At 38.8% G+C, this 24,396-nt stretch overlaps 1 protein-coding gene across 5 annotated transcripts in view; it reads left to right on the top strand.

Moving 5' to 3' along the window:
* Window positions 1-9,397, top strand: part of SLC30A9 (solute carrier family 30 member 9) — a 52,537-nt gene extending 43,140 nt beyond the window's left edge. For 4 of the 5 annotated variants that reach the window (XM_045573036.1, XM_036417509.2, XM_036417525.2 and 1 more), the window contains 3 exons: window positions 4,616-4,745; window positions 6,534-6,647; window positions 8,215-9,397. In XM_045573036.1, the coding sequence (XP_045428992.1) occupies window positions 4,616-4,745; window positions 6,534-6,647; window positions 8,215-8,259 (289 nt within the window). In that variant the 3' untranslated portion in view covers window positions 8,260-9,397. The remainder of the gene's footprint in view (window positions 1-4,615; window positions 4,746-6,533; window positions 6,648-8,214) is intronic. The other variant, XM_036417517.2, reaches the window with a different exon arrangement.
* Window positions 9,398-24,396: the final 14,999 nt, after the last annotated feature.

The raw sequence follows: 24,396 nt of genomic DNA, 5'->3' as shown, positions 1-24,396 counted from the left end.
CTGGAATCTATCCACTGAGCCAAACTATCTAGGGCAAGATACAGAGTTCTGATAGTATTTTTTCAGTGAAATTCAGTAGCAGTGTAGTTTCATAATGAAGTGGAAGGAACAATCCGTTAAAATTCCAATTTTAAACTTTAAAATAAGTGTGTATTTTTCTGCCAAAACCGGTTTGGCTCAGTGGATGGAGCGTCGGCCTGCGGACTGGAAGGTCCTGGGTTTGATTCCGGTCAAGGACATGTACCTGGGTTACGAGCACATCCCCAGTGGGAGGTGTGCAGGAGGCAGCTGATCAATGATTCTCTCTCATCGATATTTCTAACTCTCTATCCCTCTCCTTTCCTCTCTGTAAAAAATCAATAAAATATATATTTTTAAAAAGTGTATTTTTCTTCTTGGTTATAATTAAACTCTTTGAGTTACATCTTTTAAGAATGGCCTATATGTCTGAATTGGTAAAACAAATGAGTGATTAAGACCTGTATGTTTAATCTTGAAAAATAATTACTAGATGGATCTAGATTAGAAATTGAGCATTCTTTTTGTTGTTAATCCTCACCTGAGACTATTTTTTATTTTATTTTATTGACTTTTAGAGAGAGTGGAAGGGAGGGGACAGAAAGAGAGAGAAACATCAAGTGACACTCCATTGGTTGTCTCCTGCATGCATCCAAAGTCAGATCTCATCATTGATGTTTCAGTATCTCTCTCCTTCTCCCTTCCGCTCTGAAATCAATGAAAAAAAAAAAAAAAAAAAAAAAAAAAAAAAAATATATATATATATATATTTAAAAAAATATATATATATTTTTTAAAGAAGTTGAGCATTCTTAAAATAAGTATTAAGCTTAGTAACTTAATGTAAAAAAATCCATATTAATGTCTTTTCCTTGTAATATCTTTGATTTTGGTTATCACGGTAATACCTTATAGAAAAGTTGAGGAATGTTTCCTTTTCTTATATTCTTTGGAAGAGTTTGTGAATATTTGTTAGTATTTCTTTAAATGTTTGGTAGAATTCAGCAGTGATGTCATCTGGGCATGGCCTTTTCTGTATGACTAGTTTTTTGTTTTTTTTGTTTGCTTTTTTTTTTTTTTAATTGCTAATTTTATCTCCACTAGTTATACATCTGTTCAGATTGTCTTTTTCTTCTTGAGTCAGTTCCGGTACTTGGTGTCTAAGAATTTGTCCACTACTTCTGAGTTATCTAACAACAGTACATAGTACTTCTTTGTAGTTCTTTTTATTTCTTTAGTAGTGTTTTTTCTCTCAATGCTGATTTTAGTAATTTGAGCCTCCTCTTGTTTTTCTTGGTTGGTCTAACTAAAGGTTTGTAAATTTTGTTGATCTTTTTAGAAAGCCATCTTTTGGTTGAATTCATTTTCTGTTATTTTTTTATTTTCTATTTCATGAATTTTTGCTCTAACCTATATTATTTTCTTTTTTATGCTTGCTTTAGGTTTAGTTTGCTCTTTTTCCAATTTCTCTTAAGATAGTAGGTTAAGTTTTGATTTGCTATCCTTAAACTTAATATAAGTTTTTATAGTTACAAATTTCCCTCCAAGCTCTGCTTTTGCTGCTTCCTATAAATTTTGATATTTTGAGGCTTTATTCTCATTTATTTAAAATAATTTTCTCACTTTTAAAAAATATTTTTTTTTTTATTGATTTTTTTACAGAGAGGAAGGGAGAGGGATAGAGAGCTAGAAACATCGATGAGAGAGAAACATGGACCAGCTGCCCCCTGCACACTCCTCACCAGGGATGTGCCGGCAATCAAGGTACATGCCCTTGACTGGAATCGAACCCGGGACGACCCTTCAGTCCACAGGTCGACACTCCATTCACGGAGCCAAACCTGTTTCGGCTCTAATCTTACTTTTGATTTCTTCTTTAGCATTGGTGATTTATAAGTGTCTTAATTTCCATGTATTTGTGAGTTTCCCAAATGTCTGTGTGTTATTGATTTCCTACTTTATTCCATTTTGGTTGGAGAACATGTTCTTTAAATTTACTGGTTTGTTTTATGACCTACCATATGATCTATCTTGCATACTATTGTATATATGTCTGTTACATTTAATTCATTTATAGTTTTTAAGCCTTCTATTTTCCTGTTAATCTTATTGTCTAGTTATTTTTTTTCATTACTGCAAGTAGGATATTAGAAGTCTCCAACTATTGTTGAATTGCCTATTTCTGCTTTTATTTTTCTCAGTTTTTGTTTTATGTATTTAAGTGTAAAAGAAGAGCTATAAGTGGAAAGACTGACTGACAAATTTGAACTTTTCTATAAGAGTGAAGATCTGTATATTAAATGGTTGGAAAAAATAAATGTTAGTAATCCAGAAAGTCTACAGCTTTTTATTTTTTAAAAAATTTTTTAAAAATATATATTTTATTGATTTTTTTACAGAGAGGAAGAGAGAGGGATAGAGTTAGAAACATCGATGAGAAAGAATCATCGATCAGCTGCCTCTTGCCTGCGGACTCAAGGGTCCCAGGTTCGATTCTGGTCAAGGGAATGTACCTTGGTTGCAGACATACCCAGTAGGGAGTGTGCAGGAGGCAGCCGATCTATGTTTCTCTCTCATCGATGTTTCTAACTCTCTATCCCTCTTTCTTCATTTCTGTAAAAATCAATAAAATACAATACATATGTTTAAAAAGTGATGAAATGACATCTCATCACTTTGCCATACTCTGTTGAATAGGAGCAAGTCACCAGGTCTAGCTCACATTCAAGAAGAGAGGCTTGTACAGGGCTTTAAAAACAGGAGGCAGGGATCATATGGAACCATGACAGATACTACCTATGACAGCTTAGTTTTGTATAAGAACACAAAGAAAGTGTACATTAGGATATTTTCATTACCTGCTACTCATGTATAGTAAATAATCAAATTTAGTAGTATTTTGTAAGGACTGAGGTAGATATATTTTTTAAAAAAGAATAAATTGCATAACCTCTTGACAATCTGAACAAGTTTTATTTCAACTTGGACACATATAACTTTATCAATATTAATTCCTTTTTTAAAAGAATAATTTACTGATTTTTAGAGAGGGAGGAAGGGAGCAGGAAAGAGAAATATCAATATGAGAATGAACTATCAATTGGCTGCCTCCTGCATACCCTACCAGGGAATGAGCCTGAAACCCAGGAATTGAACAGGTAACCTTTCGATGCATGGGATGACACCCAACAAACTGAACCACAACAGCCAGGACAATGTTAATTATCCTTATTTTTATCCTCGATAGTTAATGAATATGTTTCTTTGTGTAGATAAGACTTTCAGACTCAGTATTTAGTAACTTGCTCAAGATCACTCAGAAATTAGAGTCAAATGTTTTAAGAATACTTGGAGTCTCATTTAGACTTGTTTTCCCTAAAGCTCTCTATGACCCTAGGATTCACAATGTTTTCTTATTCTCGTATATGTCCTATTAAGATGTTATAGTGATTATCATAGAAGGAAAATAATTTCTCAATAGTTTTTTGAGAGAAGATTGATTCCAGAGGGTATGGGCAGAAAGGATGAAACACAGTTATGCTTGAGCTTCCCTTTCTGAGAGGCAAAATGGTATAATGGAAAGAGAAGATCTGGGTGAGTCCAGGCTCTGCTCTTGACTAGTTGAATTGCCTTGGACACGTTGCTAGTGCCCCTGTGGGGCTTTTTTTTATCATCTATAACACATGTGTCAAACACAAGGCCCGCGGGCCAAATCCGTCCCGCCAGGCCTTGCAATGTGGCCCGCACCGCGCTGTCATCACTGCACTCCGCTGCGTTTCCATCACAATGACAGTTTATGAGTGTTCAGTAAACCATTCGGCCCGCGATTTAGGCTGGATTTTAGATTTTGGCCCCTTCTCTGATTGAGTTCGACACCCCTAATCTATAAAGATATCATTGTACCTACTTTGTAAAAGCCATTCAATACTGGTTGGTAAATGTCTGCCATGGAATTGGTAACTTTAGCATTTTATATATGTGTTGACTCAATTTATTACATTTGTTTCATTAGGTAGTTATTACTAAGCTATTCTAGTAGAGTACTTTAGAGCATTGTTTGAAAACTTTTAAAGAAGCTATTTAGCCCAGCTGGTGGGCTCAGAGCATCGGCCTATGGACTGACAGTCCCAGGTTCAAATCCTGTCAAGGGCATGTGCCTGGGTTGCGGGATTGATTCCCCAGTGGTGCCATGCAGGAGGCAGCCAATCAATGATTCTTTCTTATCATTTCTATCTCTCCCTCTCCCTTCGTCTCTGAAATAAATAAAAATATATTAAAAAAAGAAAAAAGGGACCATGAGTTAGAATGACCAGATTATTGAAAAGTAATTTAGAGTTGATTTTTAAAAATCTATTAACTTTATAATTTATGTATATACAGATTACCATAAAATAATGTTTATTAAGTTTACACTTTGGCATTATGTAAAAATAGCTAAATGGACATTTGTTTGGAAAATGATAGATGCACTTAATGGTAAACACTCAGAAAGCTATTTTAGTCCATGTTCATCACTGGTGGAAAAAATAATTCTAGACTATGTGCCATTAAAGCATATATATATGTAACCATTTGTAACCATTGTTATTGATTGCAGGGCAATTCATGATGTTAAAGCCACAGATTTGGGGCTAGGTAAAGTAAGATTTAAGGCAGAAGTAGATTTTGATGGACGAGTTGTTACAAGATCATATTTGGAAAAACAAGATTTTGACCAAATGCTACAGGTAAGTGTATGTATTTATTGTTTTCTTATAAAAGCAGTGGTTTAAAAAGTTACTTTTTAAATAAATGAAATAAATATTTTTAAAAATATGTTTTTGAGAGAGAAAAAAAGAGAGGGCGGGAAAGACAGAGAAACGTTGATGTGAGAGCTGATGGGCTGCCTCCTGCACACCTCCTCTGGGGATTGTGCCTGCAGCCTGGGCATGTGCACCAGCAGCCTTTCAAGGTGCGGATGACGCCCAATAAACTGAGCCACCCTGACCAGGGCTAAAATAAAACTTTTTTTTTATAGTTCATAAAGTCACTTTAGCCTTCAACTTCTTAGGGTTCTAAAATTTGACAGAGATCCTTTTATTTACTGTAGAGTGGACTAGAGGAGAGAGAAGTGCAAACGTATAAAGTGCTGGCCAGACATTTTATATATATTACCTAATGTACTTTTAACAACCTTGGTGAGGTAAAGGATGTGCCCGCAACCAATGTACATGCCCTTGACCGGAATCAATCCAGTCCAAAGACTGATGCCCTATCCACTGAGCCAAACTGGTTTTGGCAAGAAATATTTTTGTCCTGGCTGGTATGGCTCAGTGATTACAGTGTCAGTCCATGCACCAAATTTCTCGGGTTTGATATCCCATCAAGGGCATGTATCTGGGTTGCAGGTTTTATCCCCTTGCCCCATTGGTCAGGTATGTGCAGGAGGCAACCCATTGAAGTCTCTCTCTCACATCGATGTTTCTCTCCCACCCAACCCCCATTCTTCCACTCTCTCTAAAACTTAACAGAAAAAAATATCCTTAGGTGAGGATTACAAAAAATAAATAATCCATATATTTTTTTAAATCTTCAAAAGAAGCTTAAATCACACAGAAGTGGTTGGAAATGCCAGAAGAAGTGGCCACATAGTAGAGGCAGTTATGTTTTTTTGTTTTTATATTGTTTTTTTTTTAAATATTTTATTGATCTTTTTTCACAGAGAAGAAGGGAGAGGAATAGAGAGCTAGTACTATTTACTGAATAGTGTTTTTGTTTTTGTTTTTGCTTTTTACCACTAATTTCTATGCTACCTTAATGTGGTATTTTACTCAATTTTTCTTGAATATAAGTTTTTCAGAAATAGATTTTTTATTGCCTGTGGCTTGAAAATTGCCTATTTATTTATTTACTTTAAAGTATATTTTATTGATTTTTTTTTTTTTTTACAGAGAGGAAGGGAGAGGGATAGTTAGAAACATCAATCAACTGCCTCCTGCACACCCCCTAATGTGTGTGCTCGTAACCAAAGTACATGCCCTTGTCCAGAATCAAACTTGGGATCTCTGCAGGCTGACGCTCTTTCCACTGAGCCAAACCATTTAGGGCATCTTTTTAATTTTTTTAATCCTCACCTGAGGACATGCTTATTGATTTTTAGAGAGAAAGGGGAGAAGGGAGAAAGAAGAGAGAGAGAGAGAGAGAGAGAGAGAGAGAGAGAGAGAGAGAGAGAGAGAGAGAGAGAGAGAGGGAGGGAGGGAGGGAGGGAGGGAGAGGGAGGAAGACAGTAATCAGAGAGAGAAACATTGATTTGAGAAACATCAATAGTTGAATAGTTGGTTGCTTTCTTGTAAGCTCCCAGACTGGGGATGGAAACCACAACCTTTTGGTATATTGGTGTCATTCCAACCAACTGAGCAGGGCCAGCTTAAAAAAGTTTTTCATTTTTCATTAAACTTTTTAAAAGAAATCATCAACATATTACTGTGATTTTATAAAATTTTTATTTTGTTTTTCTGCTATCATTCTCTTTATAGGAAATTCAAGAAGTAAAAACTCCTGAAGAACTAGAGACATTTATGCTTAAACATGGAGAAAATATTATTGATACTTTGGGAGCTGAAGTAGATAGACTTGAGAAGGAACTAAAAGTAAGATATATTCATTATAATAATATTACAGTAATAATTTATTTTTTGAGTACTTACTGTATGTCAGACACTATGCTAATTGCATCTTATGTATATTATCTCAATAACCCATGTTTTATTGGTTGCCTTGGGTGAGAAATGATTGGGTTGGAAAAATTATTTTGTAAAACTCGAAATAATTTGTTCAAGAAAGTAGGGTAATTGGGATTTGAACCTATGTAGCTCAACTTTAATTTCTTTACGTCTGTCACTATTCTATATGCTTGCATAGTATTTAAAATATTTAGTCAAATGTGTTTGTTAAGTTAGGGAAAAAATGGTGGGTGACAAACACATGTATCTTGCTTTTTTAGTCTATCTGATGTTATATTTTCTTTTTGTTTTGTTCAGTTGGAGATCATAACAACCTATTGGTTATTTTACTGAAAACTTTTAAAAACTCTCAGTGTTCTTAGATTGTCATTTATTGACATTTGAGTTCTATTTGTTTGGAGTAAATAAAACTTGTAAATGATCTTTAACATAGCTTTTTGAAGGCCATACATTCTTTTCCAGGTAATGTTGACCATTTTTTTTAAAAATATAGTTTTAATTGATTTCTGAGAGGAAAGGAGAGGGAGAGATAAGAAACATCAATGATGAGGGAGAATCATTGATCGGCTGCTTCCTACACGCCCCCTACTGGGGATTGAGCCTGCAACCCAGGCATGTGCCCCTGACTGGAATCAAACCCAGGACCCCCCCGCGGTCCGCAGGCCAACGCTCTATCCATTGAGCCAAACTGGTTAGGGAGACCATTCTTCAATTTTGTTAAAAATTGAAGGAAAACAAAAGCAAAAATTGAGGGGAAGCATATCACTACTTATTCTCTTTTCTTTTATAATCCAGATCTGATCACATTAATAGAAGTACTTCAATTAAGATTATTTTATTAATGTTAATATTATAGTTCAAAAACTTTGTCAGGCAATATTTTTGAAGTTTGTACATGAACAATTTTCACATATTTTACATTCTTAAAAATTATTGAGGACCCAAAGAGCTTTTGTTTGTTTATAGTTGCTGATATTTACCAAATCATAAATTAAAACTGAGAAATTGAAAAATATTTTATTTAAAAACATAAATTGATTACATGTTAATGTAAGTAACATTTTAACAAAAAATGTTTTCTAAAATGAAAAAAATTAGTGAGAACAGTGGTATTGTTTCACACTTTTGTAAAACTCAAAAACAGCTAGATTCCTATGTCTGTCTCTACATTCATTCTGCTGCCATATATTCTTTTGGTTGAATAATATGAAGAAAGGAAGGAGCATAAGCATATTCATACACCTTTTCAAATGATTTTGTTATTCTCTTTTGATATACCAAAGCCTGACAACTGATAACCTCTTTTAAAAAAAATCCTATATAACAGAAGCCTGATATGCAAATTGGCCAAACAGTATGCTACAGTGAAATAGTTTGATCAAATGTTTTCAATGGCTTTAGTGACCAAAAGGAATACTACAAAGAGAAGATTCTGTTTTGCTCTGAATAACATGGTGGTGATTTTTCCTTTCAGAAACGAAATCCTGAAGTTCGACATGTTGACTTGGAGATATTATAGATTTGATGGAATGAATCACTTCAGAGGGACCTTGGAAACAAGTTTGTTGAGCCTTCTTTCCCACATTGAAGGAGTCAACGCCATTCAGAAGCCACTTTTTTTTAAGATGAAGGAAATATTTTATGTAAAAGGGCAATTCAACAATCTACAGAACTAAAACTACTTCTTCTAAGAGACACATTACAAATTGAACCAGTTTGGAAATCAAGTTTTTATGTTTTAGTAGGAAACAGTTAACTTAAATTGATCACAATTTCTTATTTTGGCCTGTCAGAGTATATTGTACCTTACAATCATGTTTTCTTTCTTCATATTGGTAAAAATAAGCAGCATCCATAGGGTTATTAATTTTATTTCCACTGAAGACTTCACTCCATCAAAACCTGCCAGTACTGAATGTGTTGGCTAAATCTTGGTTTGTGGTTTTTAAAGTCACACCGCTTCAGTCTGCCGTTATAGAATATAAAAATTATTTTTACATACCTTATGATTTTGCCCTGAGCACTAAGAGGGGCACTCTCCTAACCTGGTTATCCATAAATGTTCATTCCAGAATGGGCTTGGTTACTGAATTGAAGGAAGGCATTTTAATACAGCCTTTGAGGTCATAGTAGTTGCCATTTTGTAAAATTTATTATTTCTCCTTTGCTTTCTTACTTGGTTTAATTTTTGTGATGGCAAAAGAAAAAACCCTATGTTTCCATGGGCCAGTGTAATGACTGGCTTTTTGTTTTTTAACTGGCTTCAGTGCCATCATGTGTATTTATTAGGACATAATACATTTATAAGTATTTTGACATTCTGTATAATGGGCTAGAAATATTTATAATTTTATAGATAAGGTAACATTTTACTTTTAATTTATTTAAAAAGGCACTACTTATGTAAACCTGAACTGTGGGATATTTCTTGCTTTAAGAGAAAGGGAGAGAAGTAAATCTCTTACGCAGAACTTGTGTCCTTGATTTTTTATAACACCATAGTCTGTAGCATGTCTGTAACCTGAGTTCCTCACAGTTACAAATGGGCATTTAGCATAAATATGGCCATAAGATTAGGTAAGTAGCTTTCTAATGATCATAAGGTATCAAGGTGAAAAGAAATACAATTGAGTAATTAAAAGTCTAGTGCAAAACTACAGCCTATCCCCTTCATCAAAATGGCTCAGGTATCACTGAGCATTGTCCACACAAATGATGACAGAGATCTCTCTGGTAAATGAGTGCTTGACATAAGGACCTAACTACCTATATGAGATCAGTGTCTAAAACTCACTTAGATCAAAGTTAATGAATTACAGCAAATTGTAATGCTGAAACAAACAAACAAAAATAACATTTGATTAAAGGTTATAATGATAATTTTTGACCCATAAATGTAATCTACTGGAAAATTGTGAAAGTGTACATTGTGGTACATTTATTTTTACCATTACAGAGCATTTTGCATGCTGTACATTTTAAATGAAATTACATTCCAGTTTTATTTTTAAGATAAAAAAATTATTGTATATATATACATATATATAATTTGATACTCTGTTCTTATGGTTTCAGATTCTTCACTCATTTTTTTCTGAAACTGGTTTTCCCCCATTATAATTCACTCTATACACTGTGTTCTTCCTCTCTCCCCTTTTCCACCTGCCATTTTTTTTTTTCCATGTCACTGCTGATATGGGAAAGTACCAAATTCTATCCAATTCTCTCCTTGTAAAATTACTCTGAAAAATTTCATATAGTTAGACAATAATTTAACTCCTTAAAATATTTCAAATTTGGTTTTCTAATCTGATTTGATTGAGGTCATAACTATTCTTAAATAACTGAAGGCTTATGTTTGTCTCATTTTCAGTGCTGTTGTGCACCGGTATTTTACAGTTAAGCAAAACTGGATATGAGGAAGCATAGTACATATAAAGTAATTTGAATGTTTCTGTGGGATCAGGAAATGTAAGACCTCTCTGGACCTTTTTTCTTTTAAACGAGTCAAATTTGAATTTGAAAACCAGGGAATTTGGGTCTCTCTTTTAAAATAAGATATCTCATTCAGGTTTCTTGTTTGTGTGTGTGTGTGTGTGTGTGTGTGTGTGTGTGTGTGTTTCCAAATTAATACTTCTTTTAAGTCTTATCCTATTCCATAGCATTTGAATATTTAAACGTATAAATCTTAAATATTTTAAAGGAAAATAGCTCCTGTAGTAGAATAGTAATAAGACTAATGTTGGACAGAAGAGGACGGTCAAGGGCCCATGACTTCTCTCTGTACTAAGCTGAAATCTGGAAACTATCGGAGGTCAAGTGTGCTTGTTTTCAGCTTTGGCTGAGAATGGATCTCTAATCAGGTCCTGAACTAGGTAAGGTGGCACATTTTTTTTTGAGACCATGGCAGAGGGAGGGAGGGTGAGGGATGGAAACCTATTTATAAGTGGATCATATTAGTGGCCAATAGTATCCAATTCCAAAGAGGAAGATTTCTGAACATAGAGAGGAAACTGAGCTAGGACCAGATTGAAAATCCACCCCCACCACTCCCCTGCCCCCAGAAAAGTTAATCTCTGCATACATCATCCTACATACACCCCACATAACCCAGAATAACAGAAAGCATAATAACACTTGAATTTGGGGTATATGACTTTAGTGCCACCTTAATTATCCTAGAATTTGGATAATGCTTTTTGTTAAAATTGTACCATCTAAATAAAGGAAATTACTTATGTCTTAAATTTGGTAACTTTTTTAGGTAGAATTCAAGGACCTACAGAAAATTGTACAGGCATTTGGGATTTATTCTGTCTTTCTCAAATTGTATTTGTCAAGTTTTGGCATTTAAAAAGAAATGCTGACCTCCAATTCGCCAAACTATCAGAAGTCAGTGAAGCAAAGAATTGAATGTAAAAGGTGGATTCAGAGATTGTCTCTCCTAACTCTCTCATCCCTGTTTCTGAAATGGGACTTTGGAAGGATTTATATAGAAAATTGGTCTTGCAGTCTTTACATTTGCATTTAAGTTTACTAGCATTCCTAGACTTGGTTTTATGGAAGAAGAGAAATTCCATTTCTATTACATTGTGTTTCAGTTGTCTGATTTCATTGGCAAATTAAGATGGTCCTGGTTCCTCAGGATGCTTTTTTTTTTTTTTTCTTAATAAATGTCTTATGTAAATAAGAGCAGTTCACTTATTAGTTTGGGATTTTCCCCCGTGATAAATGTGGTTCTTTTTGTAACATAAATTCTTCTTTACCTCGTGTATTAAAAACTAAGCTATGTCATTTCTCTTATCTTGAAAATCATGCTTATGTTTTTTAACAGAATTTATTATTCATTGAATATGTTTGTTAGATTATATCGATAGTTTCCTGGTTTCACAAAAGTAACAATTTTTTTTTTTTAAATCCTCACCCAACGATACTTTTTCATTGATTTTTAGAGCGAGAAATATTGAAGTGAGAAAAACACATTAATTGGTTGCCTCCTGCATGAGTCCCAACCAGGGCCCGGGCCAGGGAGTAACCTGTAACTGAGGCACATGCTCTTGACTGGAATCGAACCCAGGACCCTTCAGTCTGCAGGCCGACACTCTATACGCTGAGCCAAACTGGCTAGGGCTTCAACAATTCTTAATTCTAAAGTCAGTTTTCAATATAAAGAGAAGTTTGTTATTAGGATGTCATGTGTTTGCTAACGTACAAATCTAAGAAAGTATATCCTTTAACGATAGATAATATTACATTTTGATAAACTAGAGCAAAAATTCCTGGATTTTTCATAAACATGCTGTTATTTCTGCCATCTTAGAAAAATAGACTAAAAACAATAACACACTAAAAACTCCTTCAGCTACTTTCCTTACAGCAAACCTCACAGGGATTGTCTATACTTGTAATTCTTCCATTTTCTCAGAAGCCCACTCCAATCAGGCTTTTGTCAGTATCTCCGTTAACCCTGTCCTTGACCTCCATACTATTCAGTACAGTAGCCAATATTTATATATATATATATATATATATATATATATATATATATATATACACACACACACACACACACACATATATATATATACACACACACACACACACACACACACACACACACATATATATATATATATATATATATATATATATACACACACACACACACACATACATACATACACGGTAGCCCCGATGCACAAAAATTAGTGCAAGAGTAGGCCTTCCTTACCCTGCCTGCCAGCTCCGGCTTTCTCCTGGCACCTGGGACCCTTACTGGCTTCCCCCAGGTCGCCCACAGGCACCCAGGACCCTAGCCAGCTTCCCTTCGGCCCCAGCTTTGTGAGGAAGGACATTCAGAAGGTTGTTGAGTTGTCCAGTCTAATTACCATATCACCCTTTTATTATTATGGATTTTTAAAAATTGATTTTAGAGAAGGGAGAGGGAGAGAGAGAAACATCAGTGAGTGAGAAACATCAACATTGATTGGTTGCCTCCTATACCAGTACACCTGCTAAGGACCGAGCCCACAATTCAGGCATACGCCCTGACTGGGAGCCTCACTGGTGACCTCTTGGTGCATGAGTCCATGCTCAACCACTGAGCCACACCAGCCAGGCACAGTGATCAATCTTAAATTCTCATCTTTCTTGACCTCTCAGCAGCATTTGACACTGAATTCTTTGGCTTCCAAAATTCCACTCTTAGTTGTCCACCTACCCAACTGGCCACACTTCCGTGCTTTTTGGAAGCTCCTCCTCATTTCTCTTTCCTCCAGGCACTGGAGAGTCCCTGGGCTTCACATTTCGGTCCACATTCATTTAGTAAGTCAATCCCATTACTTCAGAAGCTATTGTTGAAACCTGAACCTTGACCCCTCGACTCAAATCTAGTTGCCTTCTTGACATCTCCACTTGGCTGATGTGATAGATTATATGGTTGTTCCCAATTATTCACTGCCCTTATGTAAGAGGACTATACATCCCAGTTGAATAATCATCCCATTGCCATATGACTTGTAGTACCTCCCATTGACAGTAGACTACGCCATGAAACAGGCTTTGGCCAATAAAATGTGAGTATAAGTGGCATATGCCATGTTTGAGCAGGTATTTTACGAGCTTTCGCACTATTCCACCATAGTTGTTTTCCCTCTTTCCTGAGAATGGTATGTTTCAGATAGGGGCTGTTTTTTCATTGTCAAAAAAATCTCTTGCAGTTTTTTTTATCAATAAATGGTATTTTCATAATTTCAATTGCCTGAAACCTTGGACTCATGCCTAACTCTTCCATTTCTTTTACAATGGACATTCAACACTTGAGCAAGATTCACTGATTTATATTTGGAACCCATTTATCATCATCTCAATTATTGTCTAATGTTGGGCATCATCCTATCTTGCTTGAATTTTCAAAAGAGCCTCTTAACTGGTTCCCCCGGCAATCCTAGCCCACACATTCTATTTCAGCACAGCAGCTTGTCATGTTTTGAAAATATGTCAGATCACGTAATTTCTTTTCTCAGAGCCCTCCTATGGCTTTTCATCTCACACAGAATAACAAAGTCCTGAAGAAACTAACAAGTCCACCACTACCTGCACAGCATGCTGCTTCAAATATCTGCTCCAAAACCACCTTATCAATGAAGCCTTTCCTCACTGCCCCTTATAAAATGGAAAACCCTTTATTTCTCCCTGTCCTATAGGGCCCAGTGTCTCAGCCTCCCCAATTACCTGAGGTGGACACTCTTGGTGCACCCCTTTGTGGGCTGTGTGCACAGTCTTGTGTAGTTAATCTTTGATTATTATTGGTATCACTGGGAGGAATTGACCTCCAGTCCAATTGGCTGTGAGGATCAGCTGTGTCTATGATGGGAGAAAGTCTGTGCTGGAGACACCCTTATGGGGCAAGACTTGCTTCAGTGGGGCTTTGGTGCTCACTGAATCTGTTCCCCTAAGTGTGTCCCTTATGGATCTGAGGAGGTGTAATTTGGATTGTCCCATTCTTGACTACTGGGTACACTGGCTCTTGGATCTCCAAGGAAGTGTTAATTTAGCCTCTGCCTGAGGCCATCAAGCAGGAGCAACAGAGAGATCTGCAGATTCCTCTTCTTTGGGGTTTGGAGGTGCTCAGATGAGGCCCAGCTGTGAAGCAATGCAAGCTGCTGTGGGGCCTTAGGCTTTCTTTTGGAAGTTCAGGAGCTCTCTGATCCAGCTGCAGTTTGTTAGGTAATTTTAGATTGCAAATGGCCAGGCCATTCATATGCAAGCACCTCTGAGAGAAAGTCGCCCTCAAATTCCACCTGATGCCAGACAGTCCAATTTCTCCCCACATGAGTCTGGGTCCCCGGAGTCTCGCCCAGAACTCGCCCGGAGTTCAGAGTAGTTGGGAGCTTGTGTCTCTCCCAACTGAAAAAGACAACTATGTACTCAGTTGCCAGCCCTTTCCACACACTTGCGCCTCTGTACCTCTCCACTTTACTTCTGCATCTCTTGAGTCTCAGAGTGCTTTTCTCTTTCCTTCTAGTTGTAGAATTTCTACTCAGCCAGCCTTCCTGTGGTTCTAGATGATGTCCATTTTGTCTTTTAGTTGTAGTTTATAAGTGTTTGTTCGAGGCAGCAATTTCAGGAATTACCTATGCCAACATCTTGGTTTCTCCTCTCTTGTTTTTAACTTGGGTTAAATTTATCATCATTAGATTTCAAAAGTTACCCATAAGGATTTCCACTCCCCAGTAATAGGGGCGTATACTGTTGGAACTCAACATGGTGGTGTGCTTAATTCTGTTTTATAGAATCTGAAATACTCTCAGATCTCACTACTGGTCATTGTAAAACGATGCCAGAGAAGACTGAAAAATAAAATCTAGAAACTGAACCTTTAATCATTACATTAACAAATATTTTTTGAGTGCTTTGTGTCATGAGGCTCTGTGCTACCCTATAACTACCTGGGCAGCGTGGGTAGGAAAACCTCCTCCTGGAAGTGCCCTTCAAGGCCAGGCACACAGACAGTGGGGGTGGAGAGTGTTCTAGACAAGAGGGACAGACTATGTGCAGAATATGCACATTGCTCTTCAATGGATAGTATGTCCAATCAGTCTAACCCAGTTTTATTCTAACTGGAATTTCAATGTGCATTTTCATTCCCTGAGTGTAGATACAGATGGTCTGTGGCCTTCAGTATTGAGTGCATTCCACATGGCTACATTTCTGCAGGATCTGGAGAATCATAATGGATAAAAGTCTTGTGCCTGCTTTGAAACTACTGTCTCTTGTAATTCTGTGTATCTAACATGTTTCCTCCTAAGTATAGCTTCAAGGTATTGTTTCCTGCTGCAGTTCTGAATTTTGGTTTACCTATTCTCAGTAGAAATATTAAATAAATCTGAGAAAACTCTGAAACCCATTTTTATTATAAATTTTCTTATTGAATTCTAGAAATAGCCTTGGATGATTTAGTAAGAGATGAAAGGAGAGGTGGCTGTTAAACTCAGATTGAAGCAATTTAAAATTTTATGGGCAGTGTATATTTGATATAGAAAATCTGTTTCTTCTAAATGTGAAAAAGTCTGGACCTCCAGAAGGAAAGAAATATATGTCACAGTTGTTTCCACCTCATTTGATCCATGGGACTTCTTTTCTGCCTAGCCTGGCATTCCTCCTGGGGGAGTGTCTCAGCTACTGTCACTTCTTTGAGGCCCAGGGCCTTGCTGTGTCCTGAAGGCCACCCCGCAAAGCTTGGCAGTGTTTTCAGATTAAAGGAATTCAATTTTTCTTATTAGTTATTTACTTCTTTTTTTTTTTTTTGAGGTATAATGGACACACAATATTATAATAGTTCAGGTGTGCAGCATAATGATTCAATATTTGTATATATTGCAAAATGATGACCACAATAAGTCTAGTTAAAGTCTGTCACCATACTTAGTTACAAAGTGTTCCTTTTGTGATGAGAACTTTTAAGATCTATTCTCTTAAAAACCTTTTAAAAAAATTTATTGATTTTTTTTTTTTAAGAGAGAGAAACATCGATTTGTTGTTCCCCTTATTTGTGCATAGGTCGACACTCAGTCACTGAGTCAAACTGGCCAGGCATGGCTGCATTAAGACACGATAGGTAGTTATTGGGATTGTAAAATTTAAAGAAAGATCACTATGAATTCTCTTATAAAATAATATTTTTAAAATGTAATTTATTGGGGGGAGGGTAGATTTGGAATTGTATCCAAAGAATGACCATAAAATAATGTCAATAATATTTTTAGCCGAAACCGGTTTGGCTCAGTGGTAGAGCGTCGGTCTGCGGACTGAAAGGTCCCGGGTTCGATTCCGGTCAAGGGCATGTACATTGGTTGCGGGCACATCCCCGGTGGGGGGTGTGCAAGAGGCAGCTGGTCGATGTTTCTCTCTCATTGACGTTTCTAGCTCTCTATCTCTCTCCCTTCCTCTCTGTAAAATATCAATAAAATATATTTTAAAAAAAAATAATATTTTTAGTAAACATTAAAGTTCAACTAAGCGTTCCTTTAAAGAAAAATCTCCTATGAGGCTATCTTATTCTAACAATGCTGCCATCTTCAGGATATGTTTGGAATGCCTGCTTGGGAGTTAACTAGAGCAGTGTTTCCCAACCTTCTCTCATGATGAGAATCACCTGGTGGAGTAGTTAAAACACAGATTCCTGAATCCCAACTAAGAAGTGCTAAACTAGAATTTTTGGGAACATATAGGTAAAATTGTATACTTAACTAGTGCTCTAAGACAGATTTTATATACAGAGCACTAAGTTAGGTATGCAATTTTACCTATATGTTCTCAAAAATTCTAGTTTAGCACTTCTTAGTTGGGATTCAGGAATCTGTGTTTTAACTACTCCACCAGGTGATTCTCATCATGAGAGAAGGTTGGAAAACACTGAACTAGAGTATATGTGACCCATTTGTGAAAATAGGTTTGACGGAATGTCCCTATTTCATCTTTTGAGGATAAACTTGATTTTTAGGAAGCAGTCAAACCTAGTTAGACCCAAGACTGATGAAGATGGTGAATGGGTAAGCTGGCTTATTGACTGAAAAAAAGGATCTCTATAACAAAATCTATTTTGTGTTTGTGAATCATCAATTCATTTTCTATGAGGAGACCTAACCATGCTATGAACATTGTTAAAATAAGTTCCTCTCCTTTTGTTGTAGACAAAAGGGATCTGGGATCAGCACCCTTGGTACTTGGGTTCTGACTAGGAAAGAATTCAGAGCCAAGATCCAAACTATAAGAGAACATCTATCCTATATAATAAAGAGGTAATATGCAAATTGACCCTCACAGCCTCACAAAGATGGCTGCCTACAACCAGGCTGATCAGGGGGTTAGTGAGGGACAACCAAATGACCGAATAGCAGGTTGCATGGGGTGAACAGGCCAGAGGGGGAAGGGCAGTTAGGGGTGACCAGGTTGGCGGGGGTGGGGGGGGCTAGTTGAGGGTGATTAGGCTATCAGGGGGCAGTGAAGGGGCAACTAGGCCAGTGGGGTGGCAGTTAGGGGAGATCAGGCTGGCAGAGGGGGACAGTTAGGGGTGACTAGGTCAACAGGGGGAACAGTAAGGTGTGACCAGGCCAGTGGGGGGGGGGGGGCAGTAAGGCGTGGCCAGGCCAGCACGGGGGGGAGTTAGGGGCAACCAGGCTGGCAGTGAGGGGTGATCAGGCCAGCAGTGGAGGCAGTTAGGGACAACCAGGCAGGCAGGTGAACCATTAGGAGCCAGTGGTCTAGGATTGTGAGAGGGATGTCCTCCAAGGGGTCCCGGATTGGAGAGGGTGCAAGCTGGGCTGAGGGGACCCCTGGTGCACAAATTTCATGCACCAGGCCTCTAGTCTATATATATATATATATATATATATATATATATATATATATATATATATATGCCTAAGCTACTGGACAACCGCCAGTAGCTATGATGCACACCGACCACCAGGGGGCAGACACTCAATGCAGGAGCTGCCTTCTAGTGGTCAGCGTGCTCCCATAGTAGGAGTGCCGTTCAGCTGACAGATGGTACCAAACACTGGGCTCACAGCTGGTGAACCTCTTCCGTGGACACTCCCTCTGCATGCCCAAGTGTGGCAGGTGCAGTGGGGCTGGGATGAGCAGAAGCTCCGCGGCACCCAGGTGGGCTCAGGCTCCTTACCGGCTGCCGGCTGCTTCCCCCACTACCTCGTGCTCTGTGGGATTGACATGGACAGCGGGCTGAGCCCAGTGACCTGGTGGATAAGTTGGGGCAATAGTCAACAACACTCCGGGCTATGGCAGCATGGAGGTCCATTGCTTCCCTCAGGCCAGGCCGAGGGACCCCACTGGTGCAGAAACCAGTGCACCAGGCCTCTGGACCGGACAGCCGAATGACCTTCTGGACATCCTTCTAGACGTCCTTCTGGACTTCCTTCTGGACAACCTTCCAGACTAAGCTGGGGCTGTGAGGGCCAAACCCCTTGAACGAATTTTGTGCATTGGGCTTCTAGTTAGTTTATAAAATTACCGAGGTAGGAAAAATAATTTCTAGGAGAAATGGGCTGAGGAAACAAGCTATAGAATTATCGGGAGCGCTCTAGTTGCTTGGGAGTGAGGAAGGTAATGGTAACCTGTCTTGGTGAAGGGAAGGAAAAGGGAGAGGACCCTGGAGGGAGAGAGTGCTGGGTACTCTGTCCTAATGGTTTTAAGGTGGAGTTTTTAGGAGAGGTCCCAGGGGAAGATCTAAATATTCAGCAGTTGTTTTTTTTGTTTGTTTGTTTGTTTTTTAAAATATATTTTTATTGATTTTTCACAGAGAGAAAGAGAGAGAGTTAGAAACATTAATGAGAGAGAAACATCGATCAGCTGCCTCCTGCACACCCCCTACTGGGGATGTGCCCGCAACCAAGGTACATGCCCTTGACCTGAATCGAACCTGGGACCTTTCAGTCCACTGAGCCAAACCAGTTTTGGCAATATTCAGCAGTTTTCCAGGCATGTCCTTTCAGGATGTGGTCTCCACCGATTGACGACAAGCACCAGGGCTTTGAAGAAGTAAATGTAAATAAAAGTCAAACCCTGCTGCAGTTAAATATTTTACCCTTTGTTCTCCCTGTGTGATCTACAATAATAATCTGCTTCATGTTGATATTTACTGCTGTGTTGATGACAATTACCTGAAAGAGAAGTTGGGGTGCTTCAGTGGGCTGGAAGAAGTTTAGCTAAATCAGAAAGCAGGTCTAATTAAGCAAGTTTATTCTATATCTATAAAAGGCTAAGTTGATTCACACATACGCAATACATATAAAGGTCTCCTTGGCGCCAATTGCATGAGTGTGTTTCGATCATGAATTTGGTTGACACTTCTATTGTAGAGAAAGGGCGAATAGCAATATTAAAATATTTCTTCTAATTAATTCCCTTTCAATATGCATGAATTCGTGCACTGGGCCACTAGCACAAAATAATCCTGAATGAAAACTTTAATTAAAAAATAAAGTTTAAAAAAATAGGAAAGATATAAAAAGGTGAAAAAAATGGTCTCCTGATATCTCAGAGCTGTAAGTATCACAAGGCATACACATTTAATGACCATATTGTCATAGTGCTATGCAAGCAACAGAATACCGTGACAGATAAAGGAGGACCTACTGGGAGCAATTGGAGGAGAAACAGTGGAACAATCCGAGCCGCCGTAATGTTGCTTGTTTTCCTTTCAGATTTCCAGGGTATTCCTGTGGCTATTCCCTGCCACCCACAATGCCAACGGGAAGAGCCATTTGCTTCCTTTGCCAAACATGTTGAAGACTTTGAAACTATCACAAAACCACCAAGACCAAAGTTGACAATAAGGCATAGTTTAGTAATAAAACCATCTTTCAACTTTCGCACATTTGGGCCCAAGTGATTTCTTTTCCACAAGGCTTTTCTCTCTCTCGCCTGCAATTATTTTGAAAGTTACTCATCCTTTCTACTCTACTAAAAGAATGTTGGTTTTTAAGAATAAAGATTTAACCGGTTTATTTTTTTTTTAAAATCAATCTTTATTGTTCAAATTATTACAAAGGTTCCTCATTTCTTCAGATTTAACCGGTTTAGCTCAGTGGATAGAGCGCGGGCCTGCGGACTGAAAGGTCCCAGATTTGATTCCGGTCAGGGGCATGTACCTTGCTTGCGGGCACATCCCCAGTGGGGGGCGTGCAGGAGGCAGCCGATCTATGTTTCTCTCTCATTGATGTTTCTAACTCAAACCCTCTACCTTCCTCTCTGTAAAAAATCATATATATATATATTTTTTTAATATATTTTATTGATTTTTTACAGAGAGGAAGGGAGAGAGAGAGAGAGTTAGAAACATCGATGAGAGAGAAACATAGATCGGCTGCCTCCTGCACGCCCCCCACTGGGGATGTGCCCGCAACCAAGGTACATGCCCCTGACCGGAATCGAACCCGGGACCTTTCAGTCCCCAAGCTGACGCTCTATCCATTGAGCCAAACCGGTTTCGGCCAATAAAATATATTTTAAAAAAAAGAATAAAGATTTAACCAGGGACTTTTTGCTATCACATAGGCTTTAAGCATGGGACTCCAGGAGAAAACTACTCACGTTGGGCAGGCCATTTAAAAGTGGGTGTGGACGATTTTTAAAAAGCTGCAAGGTAAGCTGTAACCTATGTGACCGAAGTATAAGGGAGCCTCCCAGATCCATGTATTACAAGCTGTGTCCTTGGAGAAACTGAGCCGGGCATGGTCTCTGCAGGAGCCCACTGCCCTGTCTCAAAGCAATCAGCTCTCAGAGGGGCTATTTCTGATTCTGTCCAACCAGGGCCTGCTGTTTGAGTGACAGCTCAGCTGGTGTGAAAAGGTGCCCAGTGTTTTCCTCCATATCCCACCTTTTCCCAGGTGAGGGGAAACGGGAGAGCAAGGGCAGGGCCCAGGACTGACCACTCACAGAGAGCCTCGCATCTCCTAACCACGCCATAAACGCTTTGAGAAAAGTCTCTCACTGGGTGGCTCAGTTGGTTAGAGCATCGTCTTGATATGCCAAGGATGTGGGTTCGATGCCAGGTCAAGGCACAAACAAGAATCAACTAAGGAATAAGTGGAACAATGAAAATTGATGTGTCTCTCTCTCTCTCAAATCGATAAATAAAACCACAAAATGTTAAGGAAAAAGAAGAGAAATATTTAAAAAATGGCTGTTTAGCTTTGACAGTTCAAAAGGGAGATGGAACTAAAGTTGGTTTTTGTTAGTTGCCGGGTAAGAACCAGGACAGGAATAGACAAGAAACAATGACTTCAAAGGTACTTGGCAAAAGCATTGGATCCTTATCTGGTTACTTGTTTGTAAAAAAAAAGTAGCTTCATTTTAGGAACACATTTAAGTGGCCAGATTTTCAATATTCTCTCCAAGCGCTTTTCATGGCAAGGCACTTGGTACCTCGGCAATCGAAACATCTGCGCGCCGGACAGATACCACTGCACGGGGGAGGCACTCAAGCCCACTCGCTTTTCGGAAGAGAGCACCGGGGAGGGTGGGGGATGACGTGGGTGGCTCAGTCTGCAGGGTGCTCTGCCTGCAAAATAAATGGGCAGGCTTGTCTGTCTAACAGAATGGCAAGGACTGTTCCCAGCACGGAATCATTGTCCTTACAAATGTTTCCCTGCCGAAACCGGTTTGGCTCGGTGGATAGAGCGTCAGCCAGCAGACTGAAATGTCCCAGGTTCGATTTCCATCAAGGGCACGTACCTTGGTTGCGGGCACATCCCCAGTAGAGGGGGTATGCAGGAGACGGCTGCTCAATGTTTCTCTCTCATCGATGCTTCTAGCTCTCTATCTCTCTCCCTTCCTCTCTGTAAAAAAATCAATAAAATATATTTTAAAAAATGTTTCCCTGTACATATTTTTATTACTATACCATAACCTTTTAAAACAAAAATTTAAATTGATTTTAGAGAGAGGAAGGGAGACACTATAACCTAAGCAGTTGTTCCAAATTATGCATCTGGCCAGGGAGGTTATACCATAAAGTTTTTAATATTAAAGCATCCGTTGGATTAAGGCTTGGCATAGTGTTGAGACACGCATGCATTAACGGTTAGGGTATTTGGGGGAGTGAAGCTGCTTTGCTCCAATAATGATCGTAGCACAACGCTTTTTTAGGAGTGGGATTTTCGTTTTGGGAACAGGCTCATCTGTTTGCCTAATACTCTCTTCCTAGACTAATAGTTTGAGCAATTCATTTAACATTTTACAGCAGTTATCAGTGTATGTTACTCCAAAGCCTTCCAATGCAGCCAAGTGCTATAAGGAGAAGAAACAAAGTGTAAGATAAACTGTCAGGGAAAAAGTGATTCCGAGCAGAGAACAAGGTTCCCAATTAGGGGTTCCTGATGTGGGGACCATGGACAAGCTTTAGGGGATTCAAGAAGTCCTTGAAATTTCCTAGGAAATCCTGAGTCCATGCTCATCTAGAGGCCCTCGTTTTCTATGAGTGCCTTTAAAGTCATTGTTTCTTGTCTCTTCCTGTTCTGGTTCTTCCCCAGCAACTAACAAAAACCAACTTTAGTTCCATCTCCCTTTTGAACTGTCAAGGCTAAACACCCATTTTATTTCATATTTCTCTTCTTTTTCCTTAAAAAAAACATTTTGTAATTTCGTTTATTGATATGAGAGAGAGAGACACGTCAATACCCAGGAGTTAGAATCACTCTTGTAATAAGTCAAGATAAACTCAGGTATGCTGCAGTAACAAGTTAAGCCTGAGGCCTCCATGATTTAAACCATAGTTGCTTCTCTTAAATTACCGCCCCTGCCAACTTTTTTTTGTCAGATTCATGCTCAGGCCTTGCTCTGCTTAACGGCTCCCACCTAGGACCTCAGAGGAGTGATCAGGAGCCTTAGAGTCTCATGCACTTCCCTCCAGGCAAAATCCTTCCTTTCTCCTTATCCATCAGATTTTTTTTTTAAATATATTTTATTGATTTTTAGCAGAGAGGAAGGGAGAGGGATAGAGAGCTAGAAACGTCGATAAGAGAGAAACATCGCCCAGCTGCCTCTTGCACACCCCCTTCCGGGGATGTTCCCGCAACCAAAGTACATGCCCTTGACCGGAATCGAACCTGGGACCTTTCAGTCTGCAGACCGATGCTCTACCACTGAACCAAATTGGCCTCGGCTCCATCAGATCTTTATCCCCACTGTAGACAAACAGGGGACAGAACCCTGGAGGTCCAGTGACAGCAACGATGGGAAGATATCGACGCCAGGTGCCTAATTCGGAACAAACAGTTTTAAATGTTTTTGTTGGTGTGGGGATGTGGGGAGTAGATGGCAGAGAGAGGGGAAGGAGACCTCTGATTTCTCAGGTTAGTGTTTGAACACCATTTATGTTCCAGGAAGCATTCTAATGCACATCACCTACTCCCAGGTAGAAATAGGCAGCTTGTAATAATAAAACACTGCTATAATTTTCAAAGATTAATGCAAAGAGAGGAAGAAAAAAAATGGTCTATGGTGGTAGAGAACGGGCTTTCAGAGAAGTTGAGCTAAGGGAAGCATCAACTGAGATACAACTGAACACCAAAGAGTTTCCTGGCAACCAAGGAAAAAAGAGACACACCCAAATACGGAATTTGAACAAGTGGTTGTAAAAAACCTCATGTTTCCAGGGGACTGGATTATTTTGATATTCATTTAGATATCTATACTAGCCAAAACCGGTTTGGCTCAGTGGTAGAGCGTCGGTCTGGGGACTGATGGGTCCCGGGTTCGATTCCGGTCAAGGGCATGTACATTGGTTGCGGGCACATCCCCGGTAGGGGGTGTGCAAGAGGCAGCTGGTCGATGTTTCTCTCTCATCGACGTTTCTAGCTTTCTATCCCTCTCTCCTCCTCTCTGTAAAAAATCAATAAAAAATACATTAAAAAAAATAGATATCTATTCTAATGAAAGGGCAATATGCTAATTAGACCAGGAGACCTTCTGGGAGACCAGCCAGGAAGGGCAGTTGGGGGCAAGCAGGCTGGCAGGCAGAGTGGTTAGGGGTGATCAGGCAGGCAGGTGAACAGGTATGAGACAGCAGTCCTGGATTGTGAGAGGGATGTCCTAGATTGGAGAGGGTGCAGGCTGGGCTGAGGGACATCTT

This window comes from Pipistrellus kuhlii, unplaced genomic scaffold, assembly GCF_014108245.1.
Source record: "Pipistrellus kuhlii isolate mPipKuh1 unplaced genomic scaffold, mPipKuh1.p scaffold_m20_p_1, whole genome shotgun sequence".
Classification (NCBI taxonomy): Eukaryota; Metazoa; Chordata; class Mammalia; order Chiroptera; family Vespertilionidae; genus Pipistrellus; species Pipistrellus kuhlii.
Note: the sequence above shows the minus strand (reverse complement) of the source record. Positions and strands in the feature narration are given on the sequence as shown.